Source organism: Oncorhynchus keta, chromosome 18 (genome assembly GCF_023373465.1).
Source record: "Oncorhynchus keta strain PuntledgeMale-10-30-2019 chromosome 18, Oket_V2, whole genome shotgun sequence".
Lineage (NCBI taxonomy): Eukaryota > Metazoa > Chordata > Actinopteri > Salmoniformes > Salmonidae > Oncorhynchus > Oncorhynchus keta.
In genome coordinates, this window is record NC_068438.1 from 10,528,233 (window position 1) to 10,550,222 (window position 21,990).

At 48.2% G+C, this 21,990-nt stretch overlaps 1 protein-coding gene across 1 annotated transcript in view; it reads left to right on the top strand.

The window, feature by feature from the left end:
• The window catches only part of LOC118396826 (protein phosphatase Slingshot homolog 2-like), a 38,448-nt gene extending 19,557 nt beyond the window's left edge, over positions 1–18,891 (top strand). The window contains exons 3-15 of the mRNA XM_052468752.1: positions 5,605–5,717; positions 7,483–7,547; positions 7,700–7,827; positions 7,940–8,005; positions 8,106–8,171; positions 8,332–8,526; positions 10,419–10,512; positions 13,391–13,519; positions 13,678–13,724; positions 13,837–13,983; positions 14,473–14,673; positions 14,796–15,876; positions 16,408–18,891. Coding sequence (XP_052324712.1) covers positions 5,605–5,717; positions 7,483–7,547; positions 7,700–7,827; positions 7,940–8,005; positions 8,106–8,171; positions 8,332–8,526; positions 10,419–10,512; positions 13,391–13,519; positions 13,678–13,724; positions 13,837–13,983; positions 14,473–14,673; positions 14,796–15,876; positions 16,408–18,891 — 4,816 coding nt within the window. The remainder of the gene's footprint in view (positions 1–5,604; positions 5,718–7,482; positions 7,548–7,699; positions 7,828–7,939; positions 8,006–8,105; positions 8,172–8,331; positions 8,527–10,418; positions 10,513–13,390; positions 13,520–13,677; positions 13,725–13,836; positions 13,984–14,472; positions 14,674–14,795; positions 15,877–16,407) is intronic.
• The last annotated feature ends 3,099 nt before the right edge of the window (positions 18,892–21,990 follow it).

Sequence of the window (21,990 nt, forward strand, 5' to 3'; positions counted from 1 at the left end):
GCCGTTATTGTAAATAAGAATTTGTTCTTAACTGACTTGCCTACTTAAATAAAGGTTATACACACACCACACTGACCAAAAAGTTATTTAGTTGGCATTTACATATGTCCCCATTACCAGTAAAACATAATCAAAACCTTTTTCTTTCGCTTACTTGCTGTGCTGTTTCGTTGTTCATTTGTTTCATTCTCAACCAGGATTTCTATGGAACGCCGTTTGGGTCTTTGCATGTAAAAAAAAGATACACTTTGACGTGTCAAATCTTGTTGATCAATCAGGACCTGAATATGACTGCACGTCACAATTAACACCATTCATTTTTTACCTAGTTATTACACATTGATTACACTGTCATTTGTATATTTCATATGTCACAACGATTCATTGATACGTATGCTATGATGCTGGTAAAGTTGTCTTGCGAAACTGCAGTGCTGGTCATAAAAAAATTAAACTAGCTAGCTCATGGATGCAAACAATGTTCATCCCCAGAAACATAGCAAAACGGCATCTGTTTCAGTAGCTATATAGTTAGCTAGCTAACTATACAGCTAGTTGTCATCTAAATTAACCCTAATTTATAAGACCGTTCTTATTTGATTAATGGTTGTCGCACCCATCTATGTGAAGCTAGCCACAATAAGGATTAGCCAAAATAGTGGACTTTGCAGCTAGCCTTCAAAATAAAAGTGTGGCATAATTCTACCATTTTGTATTCATTTGCATCACTGTCAATGACATACTTTTATTTTGAAGGCAACCCGCAAATTCCACTATTGTGGCTACCTAGCTAATACTTACTCACAAGGATTCCTAAATTATTGCTAAGAATAATGAAAATGACTGCAGTTTCTACTGGTCATTGTTTTCAGGATGGTTGTATTGGTGCTAGCTAGGTACCAAGCTAAAGTTAGCTAGCTACCCCAGAAGTTGTGGTCAAGCAAATGATGCTTTATTACCAATGCGTTATTGTAAACACATCGTTCGTGGACGATGTTTGCTTGTTTTCATTTTTTTGTACAGCTTTGACAGTGCTACTGTATTTTTGACACGCAAAGACCCAGACGGCATTCCATAGTATGTATGTCATGAAGCTAATAACAGTGACTCTATTACTGTGTAACTCCGGTCGGCGAAAGCCAACATCACCCATGACAGAGAACGGATGATTGTCAAGGGCAATGATTTCCATTATCTTGGCGTTAATGGATCTCGCCTTTTGAGTTGTCTCGCTGAAATGTTCTTACTCTTTCAAATTACTGCTTGACTTGTTGACTGTTTGATCCACCCAGCAGACATTGTGATCTAAGATAGGAATGCTGTGTAGCGCAACGTTTTACGTGGCGTCATTACGTCATGTACCTCCGTTATATAGGTATGCATGTCAGCTTTGACATCCGGTTTTTCACATCAGCGTTAAACTAAACATCATGCAGACCCCGATGTTGGCATTTTTGGCTAATATCGGCCGATTCCAATATGTTCACCTGAAAGCTTGTGCATCCCTATTTGTTGCATTAGATTTTTGTTGCATTAGATTTGTATTTAATTTTTCCCTTTTATGATAATGATCGAGACCTGTTTAGTGGTAGTTTTGTGATTAATCCACTTAAAAAAACTGTTTATTGTAAATTTAGTTTTGGGATTTTTTTTTTGTTAACCATAAAGATCCTTGTGTTTTTTAAACGTTTACACCCCCGTGTAGGGAATAGGGTGCCATTCGGGACGCAGGCATAGTTTTGGTTTGAACACAGGCTCCTTTCTTACATCTCAGCGTTGATGGAGCCCCATCTTCATTCCAGTGGATTGGAGTTCGATGTAGGTGGTAGTACTGATGTGGATTGGAGTTCGATGTAGGTGGTAGTACTGATGTGGATTGGAGTTCGATGTAGGTGGTAGTACTGATGTGGATTGGAGTTCGATGTAGGTGGTAGTACTGATGTGGATTGGAGTTTGATGTGGATTGGAGTTCGATGTAGGTGGTAGTACTGATGTGGAGTGGAGTTCGATGTAGGTGGTAGTACTGATGTGGATTGGAGTTCGATGTAGGTGGTAGTACTGATGTGGATTGGAGTTCGATGTAGGTGGTAGTACTGATGTGGATTGGAGTTCGATGTAGGTGGTAGTACTGATGTGGATTGGAGTTCGATGTAGGTGGTAGTACTGATGTGGATTGGAGTTCGATGTAGGTGGTAGTACTGATGTGGATTGGAGTTCGATGTAGGTGGTAGTACTGATGTGGATTGGAGTTCGATGTAGGTGGTAGTACTGATGTGGATTGGAGTTCGATGTAGGTGGTAGTACTGATGTGGATTGGAGTTCGATGTAGGTGGTAGTACTGATGTGGATTGGAGTTCGATGTAGGTGGTAGTACTGATGTGGATTGGAGTTCGATGTAGGTGGTAGTACTGATGTGGATTGGAGTTCGATGTAGGTGGTAGTACTGATGTGGATTGGAGTTCGATGTAGGTGGTAGTACTGATGTGGATTGGAGTTCGATGTAGGTGGTAGTACTGATGTGGAATTTTCCTCCTCTCAGAATAGTCCTAAGGCCTTTAACTGAATGCCTCTGTCCTTGTGATGCAGCTCTGAGGAAGCTGGGTCTGCTTACCGGAATTGGTCCCGAGCCTGACTGTACTTACAAGGAAACTCTTGAGTCGAGACTCCAATTTCAATCCAGCTCTAGAAACACACTCACAGGTTGTCAGTTTATCTTTAGCCTTGGCCTGTAACTCTTTCTCTCTCGCTCTCTCTCTCATGGTCTCTGGCATAATTATCTCCCATTGTCCGTTCGGCTACTCTTTCTCTGTATTTAAACAGCTCCCTAATTCACGTCTCTGTGTGTGTGCATGCACAGGTCTCTCATTGCCTAATCTGTACCGTAGGAAGTGCTAGAACGCAGTCCTGCTATCCACCCCCCTCTCCCACCACAACTGCCCTTATCTTTCTGGGCTGAACACAGAGCCTTCAGCAGCGCCGGCCAGGCCTCTGCAGCCTGGGCCTATATTTATCTCTCCCCTAGTTAGTGGAACTAATATGGGCAGCTACAGGGAGGGGAGGGGGCATGTCAGTCCCACACATGTCTTTTTGGGAGTGGGAGGAGAGTGGGGTGCTAGGCTATCAGAGAAGGGCCCCTTACATAGTGATGATTGTGTCTGTACCCTAACAAGTACTGCCCTGTGCTGCATGCCAAACGATGACCCTCCCTCCCTTCTTGTCCCCACGTCTGTCTGCCTGTGGGAAGAGGAGAGTATTCCCTTACATGTCTGCACAGTAAAATGTCAGCCAGGGCAAAATTCCTGCGTGTCGCCTCAGACTCGGCCTCAATGCCCTCTGCTGCTGCCCATAGACCTGAATCAGGGCCAACGTGGCTCTAGTTTAGAGTGGCTCTCTTTCTACCATCATACAGCCACACTCGATATTTCCACTGTTAGGGCCTGCACCCATAGGGCTCTGGTCAGAAGTAGTGCACTGTGTAGGGAATAGGGTGTCATTTGGGACGCACCCAGTGGTGATTCGGAACACTAGCGTCGTCAGAATAGTTCTACCATAATTTGACGGACTGTGTATGAGTTTCAAACTATATTGGGGAAATGATCAGCAGGTAGCCTTATCAGTTGTTGAGGTTTGGGTAATATTTCACATTGGAACCAGTCACACTGAGGTGTTCTAGCTAGTGGACAACAAATGCCCCCTTTGTCTACTGATCTGACTGTTGGGTTTATCTTACACAGTAAAGATACACCTGAACGGGATTTAATGTGCTTCATTTGAATGTGAAGTACAGTGGCTGATCAAGGCAGTCTAGTTATTTATAGTCATTTAGAAAATAATATATTTTTAGCAACAGTAGAGAGCCACTTGACAGTGACGTATGTCTGACTACCTGGTTTTGGATTCCTACGCTGGCAGGAGGTGCAAAGCTCTTAACTAAGGGGTCAGTGTTTTACACTTGACGATGGGGCTCTGTCCTGTCTGCCTGCTGGGGCTCTGTCCTGTCTGCCTGCTGGGGCTCTGTCCTGTCTGCCTGCTGGGGCTCTGTCCTGTCTGCCTGCTGGGGCTCTGTCCTGTCTGCCTGCTGGGGCTCTGTCCTGTCTGCCTGCTGGGGCTCTGTCCTGTCTGCCTGCTGGGGCTCTGTCCTGTCTGCCTGCTGGGGCTCTGTCCTGTCTGCCTGCTGGGGCTCTGTCCTGTCTGCCTGCTGGAGCTCTGTCCTGTCTGCCTGCTGCCAGCTGGAGCACTGTGCTGTCTGTCTGTTTCTGAAAGCTACTCATCGTTTTCAAGTGTTTAGTAGCTGAAAACACAAGGTGAATCCTATACTCTCACTCACATATACTGTACACACCATGTGAGGTGCTGCTCTCCTCCTTCCTGCCCTGTGTGGGCGTGTGCTACACACCATGGTTCAGACATGATTAGACACAGCTGTACAGCAGGGGAGAGAAGTTGAGTCAAACAGAGAGCGGGGTATGAAGAAAGAGGAAGTGAGAGGTATGAAGAAAGTGAGAGGGCGAGGGGTATGAAGAAAGGGGGGGGATTGTGAAGTAGGAGGAAACAGCTGGGTCAGGATGGGAAATTAACTCAACCCGTCAGTTTTCTCTCGCTTTGTTTGTTTTCTTTCTTATTCTGGTCCAGGCGTGTCCCCTCACTCCTCAGATTGCACAGCGTCTCTTTGCACGTCTCCCCCACGCTTCTGCTATTCGGCTCATCGTTGCTCATTTCCCACCATCCCGCGTCTGTTTGTGAGGAAAGACCGGAGGACACAGACGGACGGTACTGACTGTGTGCCGCCCAGTTAACCCACGCTAGATTTGATGGTGTGGATATTGAGCAGAACTCAGGGCAGGGTTGTTACAGAAGGTTTACCCTAGTAGCAGCTCAAGACACACTTCACATGGGGGTCAATGAGGCACATTGTTTTTGTGGCCTAGGCCTGAATCAGTCACCTGCTACTTTTAGTCTTCAGTAGGTCTCCTCACCCTCTTAATGAGACGTGCTAAGGTCAGTGTGCCACCGTGTGAGATTCTGTAGAGTATGTGTTCTGTGCTGTGGAGATATAGGCTACACGCTCGTGTACGTACACACACACACACACACACACACACACACACACACACACACACACACACACACACACACACACACACACACACACACCATATCCATCAGCTAGTATCCCCTGTAGATCACGTGACCTCTCCACTTGTTCTAGTGTGGTGATGGTGTGCTGGGTACTATAGTTAATTTGACTATGTGGTACCACGGAGAGGGGTGTGATCCCATACATGAACTCTCACAGTGGGAGCTCTTCCCCGTCTGAGCCAGTTTGTGTGGGGGGAAATCTAACTGACCCTCGGCTCTACCCCCTAGCCTCCAGCTGCTAGGGGGATGCGGCCTGGCCAGAGGGGAATGTTGTGTTGGAGTGCACGTGGCTCTGTCTGTTTATGAGATGTAGCTGCCTGGATCACATGCTGCTGTTCCTCTTCAGATTGGCTTATGAAGAATGAAACTGTGTGTGTGTGTGTGTGTGTGAACCTCTAGCCCGGGACCGTTCTGTTAGCATCCGTCTCTGGCCCCTCTGTGACCCTGTGTTTTCTCTCCAATCAGCATCAGTGAGAGCTTCCTGACGGTGAAGGGCGCCGCTGTCTTCCTGCCTCGGGGAAATGGCTCCTCCCCTTCCTCGACACCCCGCATCAGCCAGCAGTGGAACAAACACACAGGTATGCCCTCCCACTGACTAACAACAAATCAACCAACAAACACACAGGTATGCCCTCCCACTGACTAACAACAAATCAACCAACAAACACACAGGTATGCCCTCCCACTGACTAACAACAAATCAACCAACAAACACACAGGTATGCCCTCCCACTGACTGACTAACAACAAATCAACCAAAAAACACACAGGTATGCCCTCCCACTGACTGACTAACAACAAATCAACCAACAAACACACAGGTATGCCCTCCCACTGACTGACTAACAACAAATCAACCAACAAACACACAGGTATGCCCTCCCACTGACTGACTAACAACAAATCAACCAACAAACACACAGGTATGCCCTCCCACTGACTAACAACAAATCAACCAACAAACACACAGGCATGCCCTCCCACTGACTGACTAACAACAAATCAACCAACAAACACACAGGTATGCCCTCCCACTGACTAACTAACAACAAATCAACCAACAAACACACAGGTATGCCCTCCCACTGACTAACAACAAATCAACCAACAAACACACAGGTATGCCCTCCCACTGACTGACTAACAACAAATCAACCAACAAACACACAGGTATGCCCTCCCACTGACTAACAACAAATCAACCAACAAACACACAGGTATGCCCTCCCACTGACTGACTAACAACAAATCAACCAACAAACACACAGGTATGCCCTCCCACTGACTGACTAACAACAAATCAACCAACAAACACACAGGTATGCCCTCCCACTGACTGACTAACAACAAATCAACCAACAAACACACAGGCATGCCCTCCCACTGACTGACTAACAACAAATCAACCAACAAACACACAGGCATGCCCTCCCACTGACTAACAACAAATCAACCAACAAACACACAGGTATGCCCTCCCACTGACTGACTAACAACAAATCAACCAACCAACAGACAGCCATAGGACCGGGGTGAGTTCATTAGGCAAACATTGTGGAACGTTGCAGATGTCCCAAATAGAACCAACATGATTCTTTACTTCACATGTCAGAGAAGCATGTCTGTTCAGCTCTTTACAACATAGAAATGTTCCACAAGGTTGTCCTGCTGAACACGCCTCAATTCTCAACACAGACTCGTGGGAAACTGACACTGCCCCAACATGAGGCCAAACCATAGTACTGCTTATCATTGGAATGCAGCAGGCATTCTACAGTGTTGAGGGAACCAACACTGTCCAGTTCTGTTGTTTGAGTCACCAGAGCAGAGCAAAGCTGTCCAGTTCAATTGACCCCATAGCTGTTACAAAATGACACCGGTGGGCCACTGACTGCACGTTGCTTTGCCATAGAGTTGCTATTTAGGCGTGTGTTTTTCCATACCAGTGTCCTCGTGCTCAAGGGCAGAGATAATTGTTGTAAGTATGTGTACTTGTGGGAAGGCTACTCTGCTCTGCTGGGTTTTCTAGTAGTTTTTCACCAACTCTGTTATCTAGGGCTGGTACATCCCACTGTCTGTCTTGTTTTCACTGACAAATGTCCTTTTGGCCCTTAAGTGTGGGAAAACACTCTCAAGTGTCGGACATTTTCTGTTACTTCGGCTGCATTTGAATGCAAATGTTTATCCGAGCTACATTTTGGGGTTTCTAGAAGCGTTTAATCAGACACACTGTCATTTTTGTATGTCTGTATAATGTGGACTAACTTCACCCAGAAGAGTCATGAGTAGGAGCAGATGGTGTGCAATGTGTACTGATCTGTTTCTCTCTCTCTCCTTCCCCAGGTGACCTCCAGCAGCACCTGCAGATCATGTTCACCGTGCTGCGGCCAGAAGACAACATCCGCCTGGTACGTCTCGTCGCAAATGTCAAATTCAAGATGTTTCACTCACATGGCAGACAAATGAGTCTAGGACTATTCTGATGAATACTTCCAAATGCAGACTGATTGACCAGAGGATATTATTCACCCTCCCTCCCTCTCTCTCGTCTTCCCATAAGGCTGTGCGCCTGGAGAGTGCGTACGCTCAGCCTCAGTGCACGCGTTACATGGTGGTGGTGTCCACCAATGGGAGACAGGACACAGAGGAGAGCGTGGTGCTGGGCCTGGACTTTGGCTCCTCAGACAGGTTAGTAGTTAGTAACACTCCATGCATTGAGTGTGTTAGAGACCCACCTCTTTTGGAGGTGTGTGTGTGTGTGTGTGTGTGTAACCTCTTTAACAGCGGTCTCCTCCTGCAGCACATGCACAATGGGGCTGGTTCTACCCCTGTGGAGCGACACACTGATCCACTTGGACGGAGACGGGTAAGAAGAGCGATACGTCACCTGTTTCCTCCTCCCTGCATTTACTGTAGTTCTTCTGCCCATTGGGACTGTCACACAACCTGTCTGTTTGTCTCTGTAGGGGCTTCAGTGTGTCCACGGTCAACAGGGTCCATGTCTTCAAACCGGTCTCTGTCCAGGCCATGTGGTGAGCGCTCCTCCTTTCTCTCCTGCCATCTCATCCCCCTCTCTTTTTTGACTTGTTCCCTCTTTTATCTGTTGGTTTATCCTGTTATTCATCTCTTTCTTTCTCCCCTTCTCTCCTTCCTCCTCTTCTTACCTCTCCACCTCCCCCTGTGCCCCCCCAGGTCTGCCCTGCAGTCGCTCCACAAGGCGTGCGAGGTGGCCCGCTGTCACAACTACTACCCCGGCAGCCTGTTCCTGACCTGGGTCAGCTACTATCAGAGCCAGGTCTCCTCTGACCAGGTCTGCATCAACGAGTGGAACGCCATGCAGGACGTCCAGTCCCACCGCGCCGACTCGCCCATCCTCTTCACCGACGTGTGAGTGCACCAGCTAGTCTCTCTCTCTCACACACACACACACACACACACACACACACACACACACACACACACACACACACACACACACTTCCACATTAAGCAACTGGGAACACATTAAGCAACTGGGAAAGTCTTGTGTTGGGTAAGTCACATGGACTTCTCTCCCACAGAAAACAACATTGCCCAATTACCAGTGCAGTGTCATCTGCTTCCCTTGTTGCCACAACACCCAGCTTCAGGCAGACTTCTCAAGACCCCCTGCGACCTTTGCCTTAGAGACCCAGAGTCACACGCACAGAGCTCTGAGCGTTACCATGTCATGACCGAGGTATCAATCTGCTGTAGCAGGAGGATGCAGCTCAGCGAGGTCTGTATTAGCGGGGGAAATTCCCCACCCAGACGCGGTCACGTGTGCCTGCTCGTTTAGTGGGGGGGGGGGGCTGTCTATAACGCCAGAACTCGGCTTGCATGCCAGCAGTCGAAAATAGCCCCCTCTCCGTGACCGCTTTAGTTATGCATGGAAAGAGTTGCTAGACAGATAGGTAGACGAGCGGGCAGACGGACGGAAGCAGGTGGCAGAGGGCAGTTGTAGCGAAGGAGAGAATGGATGGAGGGGTAATTGAGTAGAAATAATAGCACTCGACATGTTGGAAGACATTTTAAGAGGTCAAAACCAAACCGTTTGAAAGGTATTTTACTGGAGAGATAAGGAGAGGTAAAGCCTCTGCTTTGACATCCAATGGCCCAGTAAGCCTTAAGCCTAACCATGCAGGTACAGTGGAAAGACATGCGCGCACACACACCCTGGTTCAGCTTGAGTACTTTGCACACACGCACTTGAAGGCAGACAATGCGAGTGTTATTCAACCTTGTTGGGGTCACTGCCGAAGGTGAGACCTGTCTGACAGACGCACATCATATTTGCCTTTGCTCTTTGCACATTCATTTTATTCACTATTGAGGCTGAGGTGGAGGATTTTACACACATTTGTCACCCGCAAATATGTGTGTGTGTGTGTGTGTGTGTGTATTGGTTGAACGTGTGCAATTGCATACAACTGTAGTGTGTTGGGGTCAATTCCATTTCAATTCAGGTGTTCAACTGATACGCCAATGGATTCCAATTCAGAGTTTACTTCCTGAATTGAGTTCAAATGAAATCGACCCCTACCCTTGTGTTCATTGGCATGTGGGTGAGTGTTATGTCAGAGGTCAGGCACCTCTGACATAGCCAGTAACCTAACCCCGGCAGTAGCTCGGTCTCTTGGAAGATGCAACATGTTTGAAGTTCCCCAAGTCCCCAAACCCTTTCCTCAAGAGGCCAATCAAGTCTTTGTTTCTATAAACAAGCTGCCCCTGGCTCTTTCCGATGTTCCAATAAGGACGCAACATAATAATAAGCATGACGCTTCATCAGACTGGGACAACAACACAAAGTCCCAACACACTCCTGCTGCTGCACAACCATGCTGACTGTTGTGGGAGCATAGCTACTCACCTACATTGTGATGTGATTGTGAAGAGAGGTGATTTGGTAGGAGAGGGGGGAACAGAAAAGGGTCTCAAGGGACCTAATCAGGGCATGTTGCCCTTAGCGCTGCACAAGTGGCTAAATGTGTCCTCTAGATGCAGTTAGAGAGAGGCGAGGGCAGGGACTCGTCATTATAACAAGAACAACCTCGACTTCAACTGAGTTCTGTGGTTTTGTATGATGTGGAGACTCTTTGCTCTTGTCAAACCAGAGGCACTTAGTGGCTTTAGTGTATTCCTCACTAGTCACATTTAGTGTTGTGTGAAGCTCTTCTGGTCAAGAGTCCCCCACAACTCTCCGAGGTAGACTAAGGGTTGTGTCTTGAAGTGTACTGAGGGTGTTTTTTGTGTGTCCACAGGCCCACAGAGAGGGAGCGCACGGAGAGGTTGATCAAGACTCGCCTCAGAGAGATCATGATGCAGAAAGACCTGGAGAATGTCACCTCCAAAGAGGTGGGTTGAAGACCTTGTCACACACCATTACTGGTTCTCTACTGGGTTCTCTACTGGGTTCTCTACTGGGTTCTCTACTGTGTTCTCTACTGGTTCTAATTAGAGGTCGACCGGTTATGATTTTTCAACACCGTTACCGATTGTTGGAGGACCAAAAAAAAGCCGATACCGATTATTGGAGGACCATAAAAAGCCGATACTGATTAATCGGACGATTTTAAATAAATAAAAAACCAATAATTATATATATATTTGTAATAATGATAATTACAACAATACTGAATAAACACTTATTTTAACTTAATATAATACATCAATAAAATAAATTTAGCCTCATAAATAATGAAACATGTTCAATTTGGTTTAAATAATGCAAAAACAAAGTGTTGGAGAAGAAAGTAAAAGTGCAATATGTGCCATGTAAAAAAGCTAACATTTAAGTTCCTTGCTCAGAACATGAGAACATATGAAAGCTGGTGGTTCCTTTTAACATGATTCTTCAATATTCCCAGGTAAGAAGTTTTAGGTTGTAGTTATTATAGGAATATTTCTCGCTATACCATTTGTATTTCATATACCTTTGACTATTGGGTGTTCTTATAGGCACTTTAGTATTGCCAGTGTAACAGTATAGCTTCCGTCCCTCTCCTCGCCTCTACCTGGGCTCGAACCAGAAACACATCGACAACAGACACCCTCGAAGCAGCATTACCCATGCAGAGCAAGGGGAACAACCACTCCAAGTCTGAGTGACGTTTGAAACGCTATTAGTGCGCTAACTAGCTAGCCATTTCACACCAGTTACACCAGCCTAATCTCGGGAGTTGATAGGCTTGAAGTCATAAACAGCTCAATGCTTGAAGCACAGTGAAGAGCTGCTGGCAAAACGCACAAAAGTGCTGTTTGAATGAATGCTTACGAGCCTGCTGGTGCCTACCACCGCTCAGTCAGACTGCTCTATCAAATCATAGACTTAATTATAACATAATAACACACAGAAATACGAGCCGTAGGTCATTAATACGGTCGAATCTGGAAACTATCATCTCAAACAAAACGTTTATTCTTTCACTGAAATACGGAACCGTTCCGTATTTTATCTAACGGGTGGCATCCATAAGTCTAAAAATTGCTGTTACATTGCACAACCTTCAATGTTATGTCATATTTGTGTAAAATTCTGGCAAATTAGTTTGCAACGAGCCAGGCGGCCCAAACTGTTGCATATATCCTGACTCTGCGTGCAATGAACGCAAGAGAAGTGACACAATTTCACCTGGTTAATATTGCCCGCTAACCTGGATTTCTTTTAGCTAATTATGCAGGTTTAAAAATATATACTTCTGTGTATTGATTTTAAGAAAGGCATTGATGTTTATGCTTGGGTACAGTCGTGCAACGATTGCTTTTTCCCCCCGCTAATGCGCTTTTGTTAAATCATCCCCCGTTTGGCGAAGTTGGCTGTCTCTGTTAGGAAGAAATAGTCTTCACACAGTTCGCAACGAGCCAGGCGGCCCAAACTGCTGCATATACCCAGACTCTGTTGCAAGAGAAGTGACACAATTTCCCTAGTTGAAATAAATTAATGTTATCAGGCAATATTAACTAAATATGCAGGTTTAAAAATATATAATTGTGTATTAATTTTAACCTCTATAGGGTATGTGGGACGCTAGCGTCCCATCTGGCCAACATCCAGTGAGGTTGCAGAGCCAAATTCAATTACAGAAATGCTCATTATAAAAATTCAGAAAACAAAACACATTTTTACATAGGTTTAAAGATTAACTTCTTGTTAAACCAACCACAGTGTCATATTTATACAATGCTTTTCGGCGAAAGCATACCTAGCCCAGAACATACCTAGCCCAGAACATACCTAGCCCAGAATATACCTAGCCCGGAACAAGAAATGCACATGCGCCTGATAAAAACTCTGCGTCACGTTAGGGTCCACTCGTTCAGACTGGTCTTACTCCCTCATTTATAAGAACATAAGAACATCTAGTGGAAGGCATAGGAACTGCAAATGGAGTCCTAAGTCAATGGATACTGTAATGGCAAAACTACAAAACAAAAAACTACTTCCTGAATGGATTTTTCTCAGGTTTTCGCCTGCTAAATCAGTTCTGTTATACTCAGACACTATTTTAACAATTTTGGAAACTTTAGAATGTTTTCTATTCAAATCCACCAGTTATATGCATATCATATCTTCTGGGCCCGGGTAGCAGGCCGTTTTAATTTGGGCATGCTTTTCATCCAAAATTCAGAATGCTGCCCCCTACCCTAGGGAGGTTAAGAAAGGCATTGATGTTTATGGTTAGGTACACGTTGGAGCAACGACAGTCCTTTTTCTCGAATGCGCACCGCATCGATTATATGCAACGCAGGACACGCTAGATAAACTAGTAATATCATCAACCATGTGTAGTTATAACTAGTGATTATGATTCTTTTTTTATAAGATAAGTTTAATGCTAGCTAGCAACTTACCTTGGCTTCTTACTGAATTCGCGTAACAGGCAGGCTCCTCGTGGAGTGCAGTGAGAGGCAGGTGGTTAGAGCGTTGGACTAGTTAACTGTAAGGTTGCAAGATTGAATCCCCGAGCTGACAAGGAACGGTGGGTTAACTGCCTTGTTCAGGGGCAGAATGACAGAACCCACTGTTCCTAAGCCGTCATTGAAAATAAGTATGTGTTTTTAACTGACTTGCCTAGTTAAATAAAGGTGTAAAAAATATATATATAATCAGTGTCCAAAATTTTTCGATTTGTTATGAAAACTTGAAATCGGCCTTAATTAATCAGCCATTCCGATTAATCGATCGACCTCTAGTTCTAATGGGTTCTTAACGGGTTCTCTACTGGTTCTTCAGATTCGCACAGAGCTGGAGATGCAGATGGTGTGCAACCTTCGGGAGTTCAAGGAGTTTATTGACAACGAGATGATCGTCATCCTGGGTCAGATGGACAGCCCCACAGAGATCTTTGACCATGTTTACCTGGTAAGAACACAGTCAAGGACTGCATGGCCCCTATTCCCTATATAGTGCACTACTTTTATGTCGCCTTCCTCTTTTTGTCCCTTTTCTGCCTGTTTGTCTGTCTGCTGATATCTGTAAGATTCTGTCGAGTTTGACTTTAATTCTGTTTTTGTATCCAGGGCTCTGAGTGGAACGCTTCAAACTTGGAGGAGCTGCAGACCAGCGGGTAAGAGACCATTCTGACGTCTATCATCATGTCAGACTGTTGGTTGCTGTGATAGTCGCAGCACAGTTTCAATACGTAGTCGAAGTTCCAGTTCTCCGTTTCACTCCTTCAGTGTGAGGTACATCCTCAATGTGACGCGTGAGATCGACAACTTCTTCCCAGGCGTTTTTGAGTACCACAACATCCGCGTGTACGACGAGGAGGCCACCAACCTGCTGGAGTACTGGAACGACACCTACAAGTTCATCACCAAGGCCAGGTAAGAGCTCTGATTTGATGCACTTCATTAGGTGTCCTTGAGTGTCTTGAAAGCCATCTGTCAAAGAAAATGTATTATTATTAAATAGGTTTCAGGGGATTCTCTTTCAATTTACAACGTTTTTTGTTAAGTATAATTTTTTGGTATTTTTGTTTTTAGCACTGTTATTTTTATGACGTTCTGAATGATCTATAACAGCGGTTATTCAACTCTTACCCTACGAGGTCCGGAGCCTGCTGGCTTTCTGTTCTACCCAAATTAATTGCACCCACCTGTTGTCCCAGGTCTAAATCAGTCCCTGATTAGAGGGCAACAAGCAGTAGAACTGGCTTTGAGGTCCAGAGTTCAGTTTGAAGGCTCTATACCATAACCATAAGACCCTATATCAATACAAGATACAATACTGTATATCATAATCAGTTTGTCTTCTGCATCTCTGCCTTTGTCCTCTTCACTCCCTCTAACCTGTGCCCTGTGCTCCCCTATTAGGAAAGCAGGGGCTAAGTGCCTGGTCCACTGTAAGATGGGTGTGAGTCGCTCGGCCTCCACGGTGATCGCTTACGCCATGAAGGAGTACGGCTGGGACCTGGAGAGGGCCTTCGACTACGTCAAGGAGCGTCGCGGCGTCACCAAGCCCAACCCCTCCTTCATGAAGCAGCTGGAGGAGTACCAGGGTATCCTGCTGGCCAGGTAGAGACACACACACACACACACACACACAGCTCTCACATTCTGGGCCCCACACACAGCTCTCACATTTTGGGCCCCACACACAGCTCTCACAGACACCTTTCCTCCTCCTTTCTCCGTAGTAAACAGAGGCATAACAAGTTGTGGCGCTCCCACTCGGACAGCGACCTCTCAGAGCGCCACGAGTCTCCGCTGTGTAAGACGGGCCCTCCCAGCCACACCCTGGGCCTCTCGGACCCACACAACAATAACAATGGCCCCACGCCCTCCCTGCAACACTTCCTGCTCCAGGCGCTTGGTGCTGCCAATGACCCCGACAACAAGTCCAAGGGCTCCCACATCTCAGACACACAGTCGGAGGCCGTCCGACTCACCCGCTCACTCTCCCACTCTCCTGGTCCGCCAGCCTCCAACGGTCTGTGTGACTCCCGGGAGAGACTCTTTTCTCGAGGGCGAGGACCCCGCCAGGACTCCTTCCTCCCACGGGCGGTCACGGTGGTGCCCGAGGAGAGAACGGACAACTCTGCTCTGGCGGGGGTGGCCGTGACTGTGCCAATCACTGCCGTCCCCCATCCTCCTCCCTCACTGCATATCCTCCCTCCTTCTCCCTTCCCCCAGCCACTGGCCAAACACCTCCATCTAGGTTTGAGCACACAGTTGTCCAGTCCTGTGCCTAAACAGAAATCCCAGAGTGTAGAGCTGACCCTGGATCTGCCTGACCACAGCAGCTTAGAGGTCGTATCTCAGGACACCCTTGAGTCCAGCGACGACTCGGACACCTTGGGACGCTCCCTGTCAGACCCGCTGAGCGAGAGGGGGGACAGTGTCAGTATGATGTCCCCAGGGATCCCCATGGCCGTGAGCCCTCTCACCCCAACAACGCCTGGGTCTTTAGGACCCTACGCCAACGATGACAACAACAACCCCTGCGGCGACACAGGCACTATCCTCGCTAACCCCGTCGACGCCACATGCGTCACCACGTCCTCCAACCTCGGAACGGACAGCATCGACTTCTTCAGCGCCCGTGAGAAATTCCTGGGCCTGTCCCAAGACGGAAAGACCCGGACTCTTTCCGAGCAGATGGCTCAGCGGACACCTCAGTCGCGGTGCCACAGCCAGGAGCTGCAGCCGCTGTCCCCCGAGAACCCTGCTGGAGCACTGCCACCACTGCCAAGCACAGAGGAAGAGGAGCAGGGAAAGGTGAGGCGGCCATTTTATTTTATTTACACTGAAATTTGAATTATGAATTCCTGCCATCTATCTAATGCCTTCAGAGCTCCACAGCCCTGCTGAGAGTTACTGAGTGATTTTAAACAAGATCCTCAATGGAGACAGTCAATCGAATGAATTGTGATCGATCAACACAATGATATGTCTTTGGGGATGGTTTGTACAATACTGCCGCCTATTGGAAGTATCGGGGTCCTACGTGTCAAATGTCTCAGACTTGGAGTGCTGATTTAGGATCAGTTCTGCCTTTTTGATCACAATGAATAAGATTATCTTGTCAGGGGGACCTGATCCTAGGTCAGTGCTCTGAGGCGCTTGATACATACGGCCCCAGACCTTTTGAGACGGCCATTGTCGACGGACTTTGTAATAGTGGTGTCATTCTCTTTCTTTCTATAAAATGTAATTTGGTCGCGTTTAGTGACTCCCCCCCAGCATTAATACACAGCTAACTGTGCTTAGCTATCATCCAAACCATTCTGTGTTCCGTCTCCATCTCAGAGTTCCCCCCATACGGAGGACGGTAGCGACCGAGCCAGTCAAGAAAAAGCCTCGTCACCTCCCCATCACGACAACGGCGTGTCAGTCCGCCATATTGTCACAGAGATAGAGTCCATATCCCACCCGCCGGTGGCGGCGCCCCTCTCCTCCACCCAGCCGGCCCCCCACAGCCCACAGCAGCTGCGCCCAGACGACCGGGACGAGGAGACCCCATTGACCTCACCCTCCTCCTACCCACAATCCCCCTCCACGCCTCCCTTGGATTGGCCGGCCGGCTCGGTGCGCAGGTTCACCAAACAGCTAGAGCAGAGGCTGAGGCAGGAGCTGGACTTAACTCTCAGCAACATGTCTACCCAACGCTCCCCTCTCCACTCCCCCAGTGCAGAGTTCCACCCCACGGGCTCCCCTCTCCACTCCCCCAGTGCAGAGTTCCACCCCGCGGGCTCCCCTCTCCACTCCCCCAGTGCAGAGTTCCACCCCGCGGGCTCCCCTCTCCACTCCCCCAGTGCAGAGTTCCACCCCGCGGGCTCCCCTCTCCACTCCCCCAGTGCAGAGTTCCACCCCGCGGGCTCCCCTCTCCAGTGCAGAGTTCCACCCCGCGGGCTCCCCCAGTGCAGAGTTCCACCCCGCGGGCTCCCCTCTCCACTCCCCCAGTGCAGAGTTCCACCCCGCGGGCTCCCTCTCCACTCCCCCAGTGCAGTGTTCCAGGTCCCCTCTCCACCCCCCAGTGCAGAGTTCCACCCCGCTCCCCTCTCCACTCCCCCAGTGCAGAGTTCCACCCCGCGGGCTCCCCTCCACTCCCCCAGTGCAGAGTTCCCCCCGCGGGCTCCCCTCTGCACTCCCCAGTGCAGAGTTCCACCCCGCGGGCTCCCCTCTCCACTCCCCCAGTGCAGAGTTCCACCCCGCGGGCTCCCCTCTCTCCACTCCCCCAGTGCAGAGTTCCACCCCGCTCCCCTCTCCACTCCCCCAGTGCAGAGTTCCACCCCGCGGGCTCCCCTCCACTCCCCCAGTGCAGAGTTCCACCCCGCCCCTCTCCACTCCCCCAGTGCAGAGTTCCACCCCGCGGGCTCCCCTCTCCACTCCCCCAGTGCAGAGTTCCACCCCGCGGGCTCCCCTCTCCACTCCCCCAGTGCAGAGTTCCACCCCGCGGGCTCCCCTCTCCACTCCCCCAGTGCAGAGTTCCACCCCGCGGGCTCCCCTCTCCACTCCCCCAGTGCAGAGTTCCACCCCGCGGGCTCCCCTCTCCACTCCCCCAGTGCAGAGTTCCACCCCGCGGGCTCCCCTCTCCACTCCCCCAGTGCAGAGTTCCACCCCGCGGGCTCTCCTCTCCACTCCCCCAGTGCAGAGTTCCACCCCGCGGGCTCTCCTCTCCACTCCCCCAGTGCAGAGTTCCACCCCGCGGGCTCCCCTCTCCACTCCCCCAGTGCAGAGTTCCACCCCACGGGCTCCCCTCTCCATATGCCAAGCACGGACTGCCCACCCCTCCTCGCTCCTACCACAGACTGCCCCAAGCAGCGTAGGCCAACCCCTGCTCCTGAGCAAGGAAGACCTCTGAACGAGGCTTTCACTGTGTCTGCAGAGCCCAAAGGAGAGACTGAGCAGGGAGGGTTTGTCGTCTCAGACATGGACGTTGCCCCTTCCTTCTCTCACTACCCAGATGCCCGCCACACCCCTAAGCCCATCCCAATCATCGTGTGCTCTTCCCTAGAGCCTTCTAGGGTCCAGCCCCAGGCCCCCCCTGCACTGCTGTGGCTGGAGGGGGTGACGGCCCTTGACTCAGACACGGATGGCCCCTACCCTCCCCCGACCCACCACGGAAGGCTGGCACGCAGCAGTGAGGAACTGGAGAAGATCCAGGAGACTCTGAGGGAGCTGCAGGCCTTCCTGTACGATGCGGGGGGCCTGGGGGCTGGAGAGAGACCTGGTCAGGGGGAGACTCCCGTGTGGCAGAGGGCCATGGAGATCGAGGCGCGGATCCGCCAGGCGGGCCTCACGCCCCCCTCCTTGATGAAGCGCTCAGCCTCGCTGGCCAAGCTTGACTGCCTGGAGCTGTCAGCCAACGACCTGAATGACTGGGACCTACGGCCCACTACCGCCAGCCCTCATGGACCCCAATTGATGCCCACCCCTCACCCCCGCTCCTACCATCACCCCAGTCCAGACGATGTTTCCAAGAAGCAGCGGGTGTTGTCCAGGGCCCCAGGGCCCCACCCACTGGACTCAGACAGGACTGATAGGGGCTCCCAGAGAGCAGGGAGTGATCCACCCTGTCTCTCCTCACCTCCATGTCTTGTTCTTCAAGGGGACGAGGAGCTAGAGACAGACCCCTCCCCCCGGCTCACCTGCACCCAGTCCCCGGCGAGCGCTCCCGACGTCACTATGACAACCGCGCAGCAGCCCCGCGGGAAGAGTCACCCGCTGCGGCGGCTCCGCAAGGCTGCCGACAAGAAACGGACTGCCACTGTTCTCTACCACACCATGTGACCTCACTGCACTCGGCCCTAGGCCGAGTGTGTCTATGAGTGTGTGTATGCGTGTGAGTGTGTGGTGTCCTAGGCCCTACATGTGCATTATGGTCCAGACTGTCCCCCTTGGGCCCTTGTCTGTAGTATGTGTGTGTGCACTGACTAGCTGTGTTGGACTCTATGTAATCTGTTAGTGTTCAGGTGAATGCTGACTCTGGATGTTTGTGTTACTGTAGGTGCTTACCCCCCCCCCTTTTATCGTTTCTAAACCGTTGTAATTTCTACAACTAAAAAAGAGGGGGCTGTTTCTCAAAGAACATGCACTTTACTCTTATTTTTACCTTTTTATTTTATTTATTTTTTTATTTTCTTCCCAGGGGAGTCTTTTTGCACTGATTATATGGTAGCCTGTCTGTGTAAGTCACATCTTTTATTCTTCTTTTCAACAAGACAACGTTCATTTTTTTTATCCTGTTCTTAGCTGTGACTATTAAAGAAACAAAAGTACCTATATCATGACTCCTGTGATTCCTTATTGAAATCAAGAGGATGTTTTTTTAGGAGATCCCCCTAGGGTGCACTGCGTTCAGTTGTAAACGCTGTGGAGTGTTGCAGATAGGAAGGTCCTGAATAGAGACGACATGGTTCCTTAGTCTACATGTCAGAGGCATGTTTGTTCCACATAACATATTTCTATGCAAACATTCCTCAAAGTTGTGGCCTGCTGAACTCAGCCCTGTTTCAACAGCCCCACCTTATGTTGAGGATCTCTGTCTTTTCATCCCCCATGTGGACAGGACAGGAAGTGCCAGTAAAGTTGGGGAGGAGACACTGGCTGGCTCTACCTCAGTTTGGTTTTCTGTGATTCCTCACATCCTATCTCCTTACCTTCCTCTCAAATGTCCAAAAGAAGGTCCAAGGTCCCACTCTGAAGTGTATCCAATGTGTTTTGAGAAATATCCAGCCTCTACATGTAAGTAATGTTTCCCTAAGGTAGTGAAGTCTGCACTGCAGAATATTTAACGCTGTCAATTTTACTCCCCCCGCTTCATCAATTTTTAATTAAAATGGTCTCGGATTTAGGTTTCCAGCCTCCCAGATGATAATATATAATATAATAATATATGCCATTTAGCAGACGCTTTTATCCAAAGGTCTCATGTGTGCATTTCTAGGTTTCCAGCCTCCCAGATGAAAGGACCACTATGAACCCTGTGTAGAAGGACCAGATGAACCCTGTGTAGATCAGACGCTATCATACTGGAAAGCTTTCAAGTAATCTGCCTTGTATGAATGAACCGTAACGCCTGCCCCTAAAACTCAGTAGTTTAACTAAAATGTTGAAATATTAGTGAAATAGTACACAAAAACATTTTTAATGGGTTTATTATGGAAGTTCAATATTTGCCCTCTGCGATGTGGTCAACGGAGTGGAAAGTGTTTTACATGAGGTGTCTCATCCTTGGTGCAGATGTTTGGTTTAGCTCCCTCCTGTATACTGGAGATGTTTACGTCCCAAATGGCACCCTGTGCACTATGTAGTGCACAGCTTTTTGGCTACGGCCATATGGGCCCCGGTCAAAAGTAGTGTACTATATAGGGAATAGGGTACCATTTCGCTTTTGGGACGCATATTATTTGTCCCCTCTGTCTTTTTAAGGATTCTCCGTTTGCAGCATTGAGCCCCTCTTAGTGATTTTAATGTTCATTGAGGTTGCCACTATTCCAGACTGCTTACAGCTGAATCATATTGGAATTCTTTGGCTGGATGCTACATATAATAGCACACTTCATTGCTGTGTTGTCTTCCCAAAATAACAGGAGCCAAAGGGCCCTTGGTTGTCACGGTGAACTGTTACCCGTGGCGTGAAGTGATGTCAAGTACGTTGAAGCGCCGCCAGCAAAATCAGATTTGTTTTTAAAGATGGTGGATGTGAATGCAGCTCAAAACAGCCTCTGTCAGGTTCCTAGGCTGTGCTTGTTCTGTGCTTTCACTTCTGTCAGTTGGTGAGCTGGCTAGTAGGTAGGGTATCAATCACCCAATTATGTGTATAAACCCTGGATTGCTGATGCTATGTAATGGCCAATGAGAGACTTTGAAGCCACCGGCCGCCATACTGGTACTCCTCAGAAGGAGCAGTCCTCCATAGGAATGAATGGAATTCTACAGTATTTCAATAAATGTTTCAAGAACAAAATGGCATGTTTAAGCATTTCTTTGTTATAGTGGGGATAGGAACATTAGAACTCTATTAAAAATGTACTTTAGTGACCACAGTCAGGATGCCCATTTGAAACACGGCACACTACACAGGGCAATGTCCACAATCACTACCCTGGGGCTTTAAAAAAAAGAGTGCCCCTACTGGCCCTCCAACACCACTTCCAGCAGCATCTGGTCTCCCATCCAGTGACCAACTGTGACCAACCAAGATTAGTTTCACAGGCAAGCCAGCAGTGGGATGCAGAGTGGTATGCTACTGGCACAAAACACAGTATATTCAGATCAGCCATGGTACTGGGTTGTCATAAACTCAGTGGTGGAAAAAGTATTCACTTGTCATATTTGAGAAAAAATAAAGATACCTTAATAGAAAATGACTAAAGGTTAAGTCATCCAGTAAAATACTACTTGAGTAAAAGTCTAAAAGTATTTGTTTTAAATGTACTGAAGTATCAAAAGTATAAATCATTTCGAATTCCATATACTAAGCAAACCAGACTGCACAATTCCTATTTTTTTTTATTGAAGGACAGCCAGGGGCACACTCACGCTCAGACATAATTTACAAACAAACAAACATTTGTGTTTAGTGAGTCCACCAGATCAGACAGTATGGATGTTCTCTTTAAGTGTTTTCCTTATCGTCAAAATGTAACAAGTACTTTTGGGTGTAAGGGAAATGTATGTAGTAAAAAGTATATTTTCTTTAGGAATGTAGTAAAGTAAAAGTTAGCAAAGATATAAAGTGCAGATACTCAAACTACTTAAGTAGTACTTTAAAATATCCTCTGCCCCCAACGCTCTAGGCGACCAGTTTTGATAGCATTTAGCCGCACCCTCATACTACTCCTTCTCTGTTCCGCGGGTGATGTGGAGGTAAACCCAGGCCCTGCA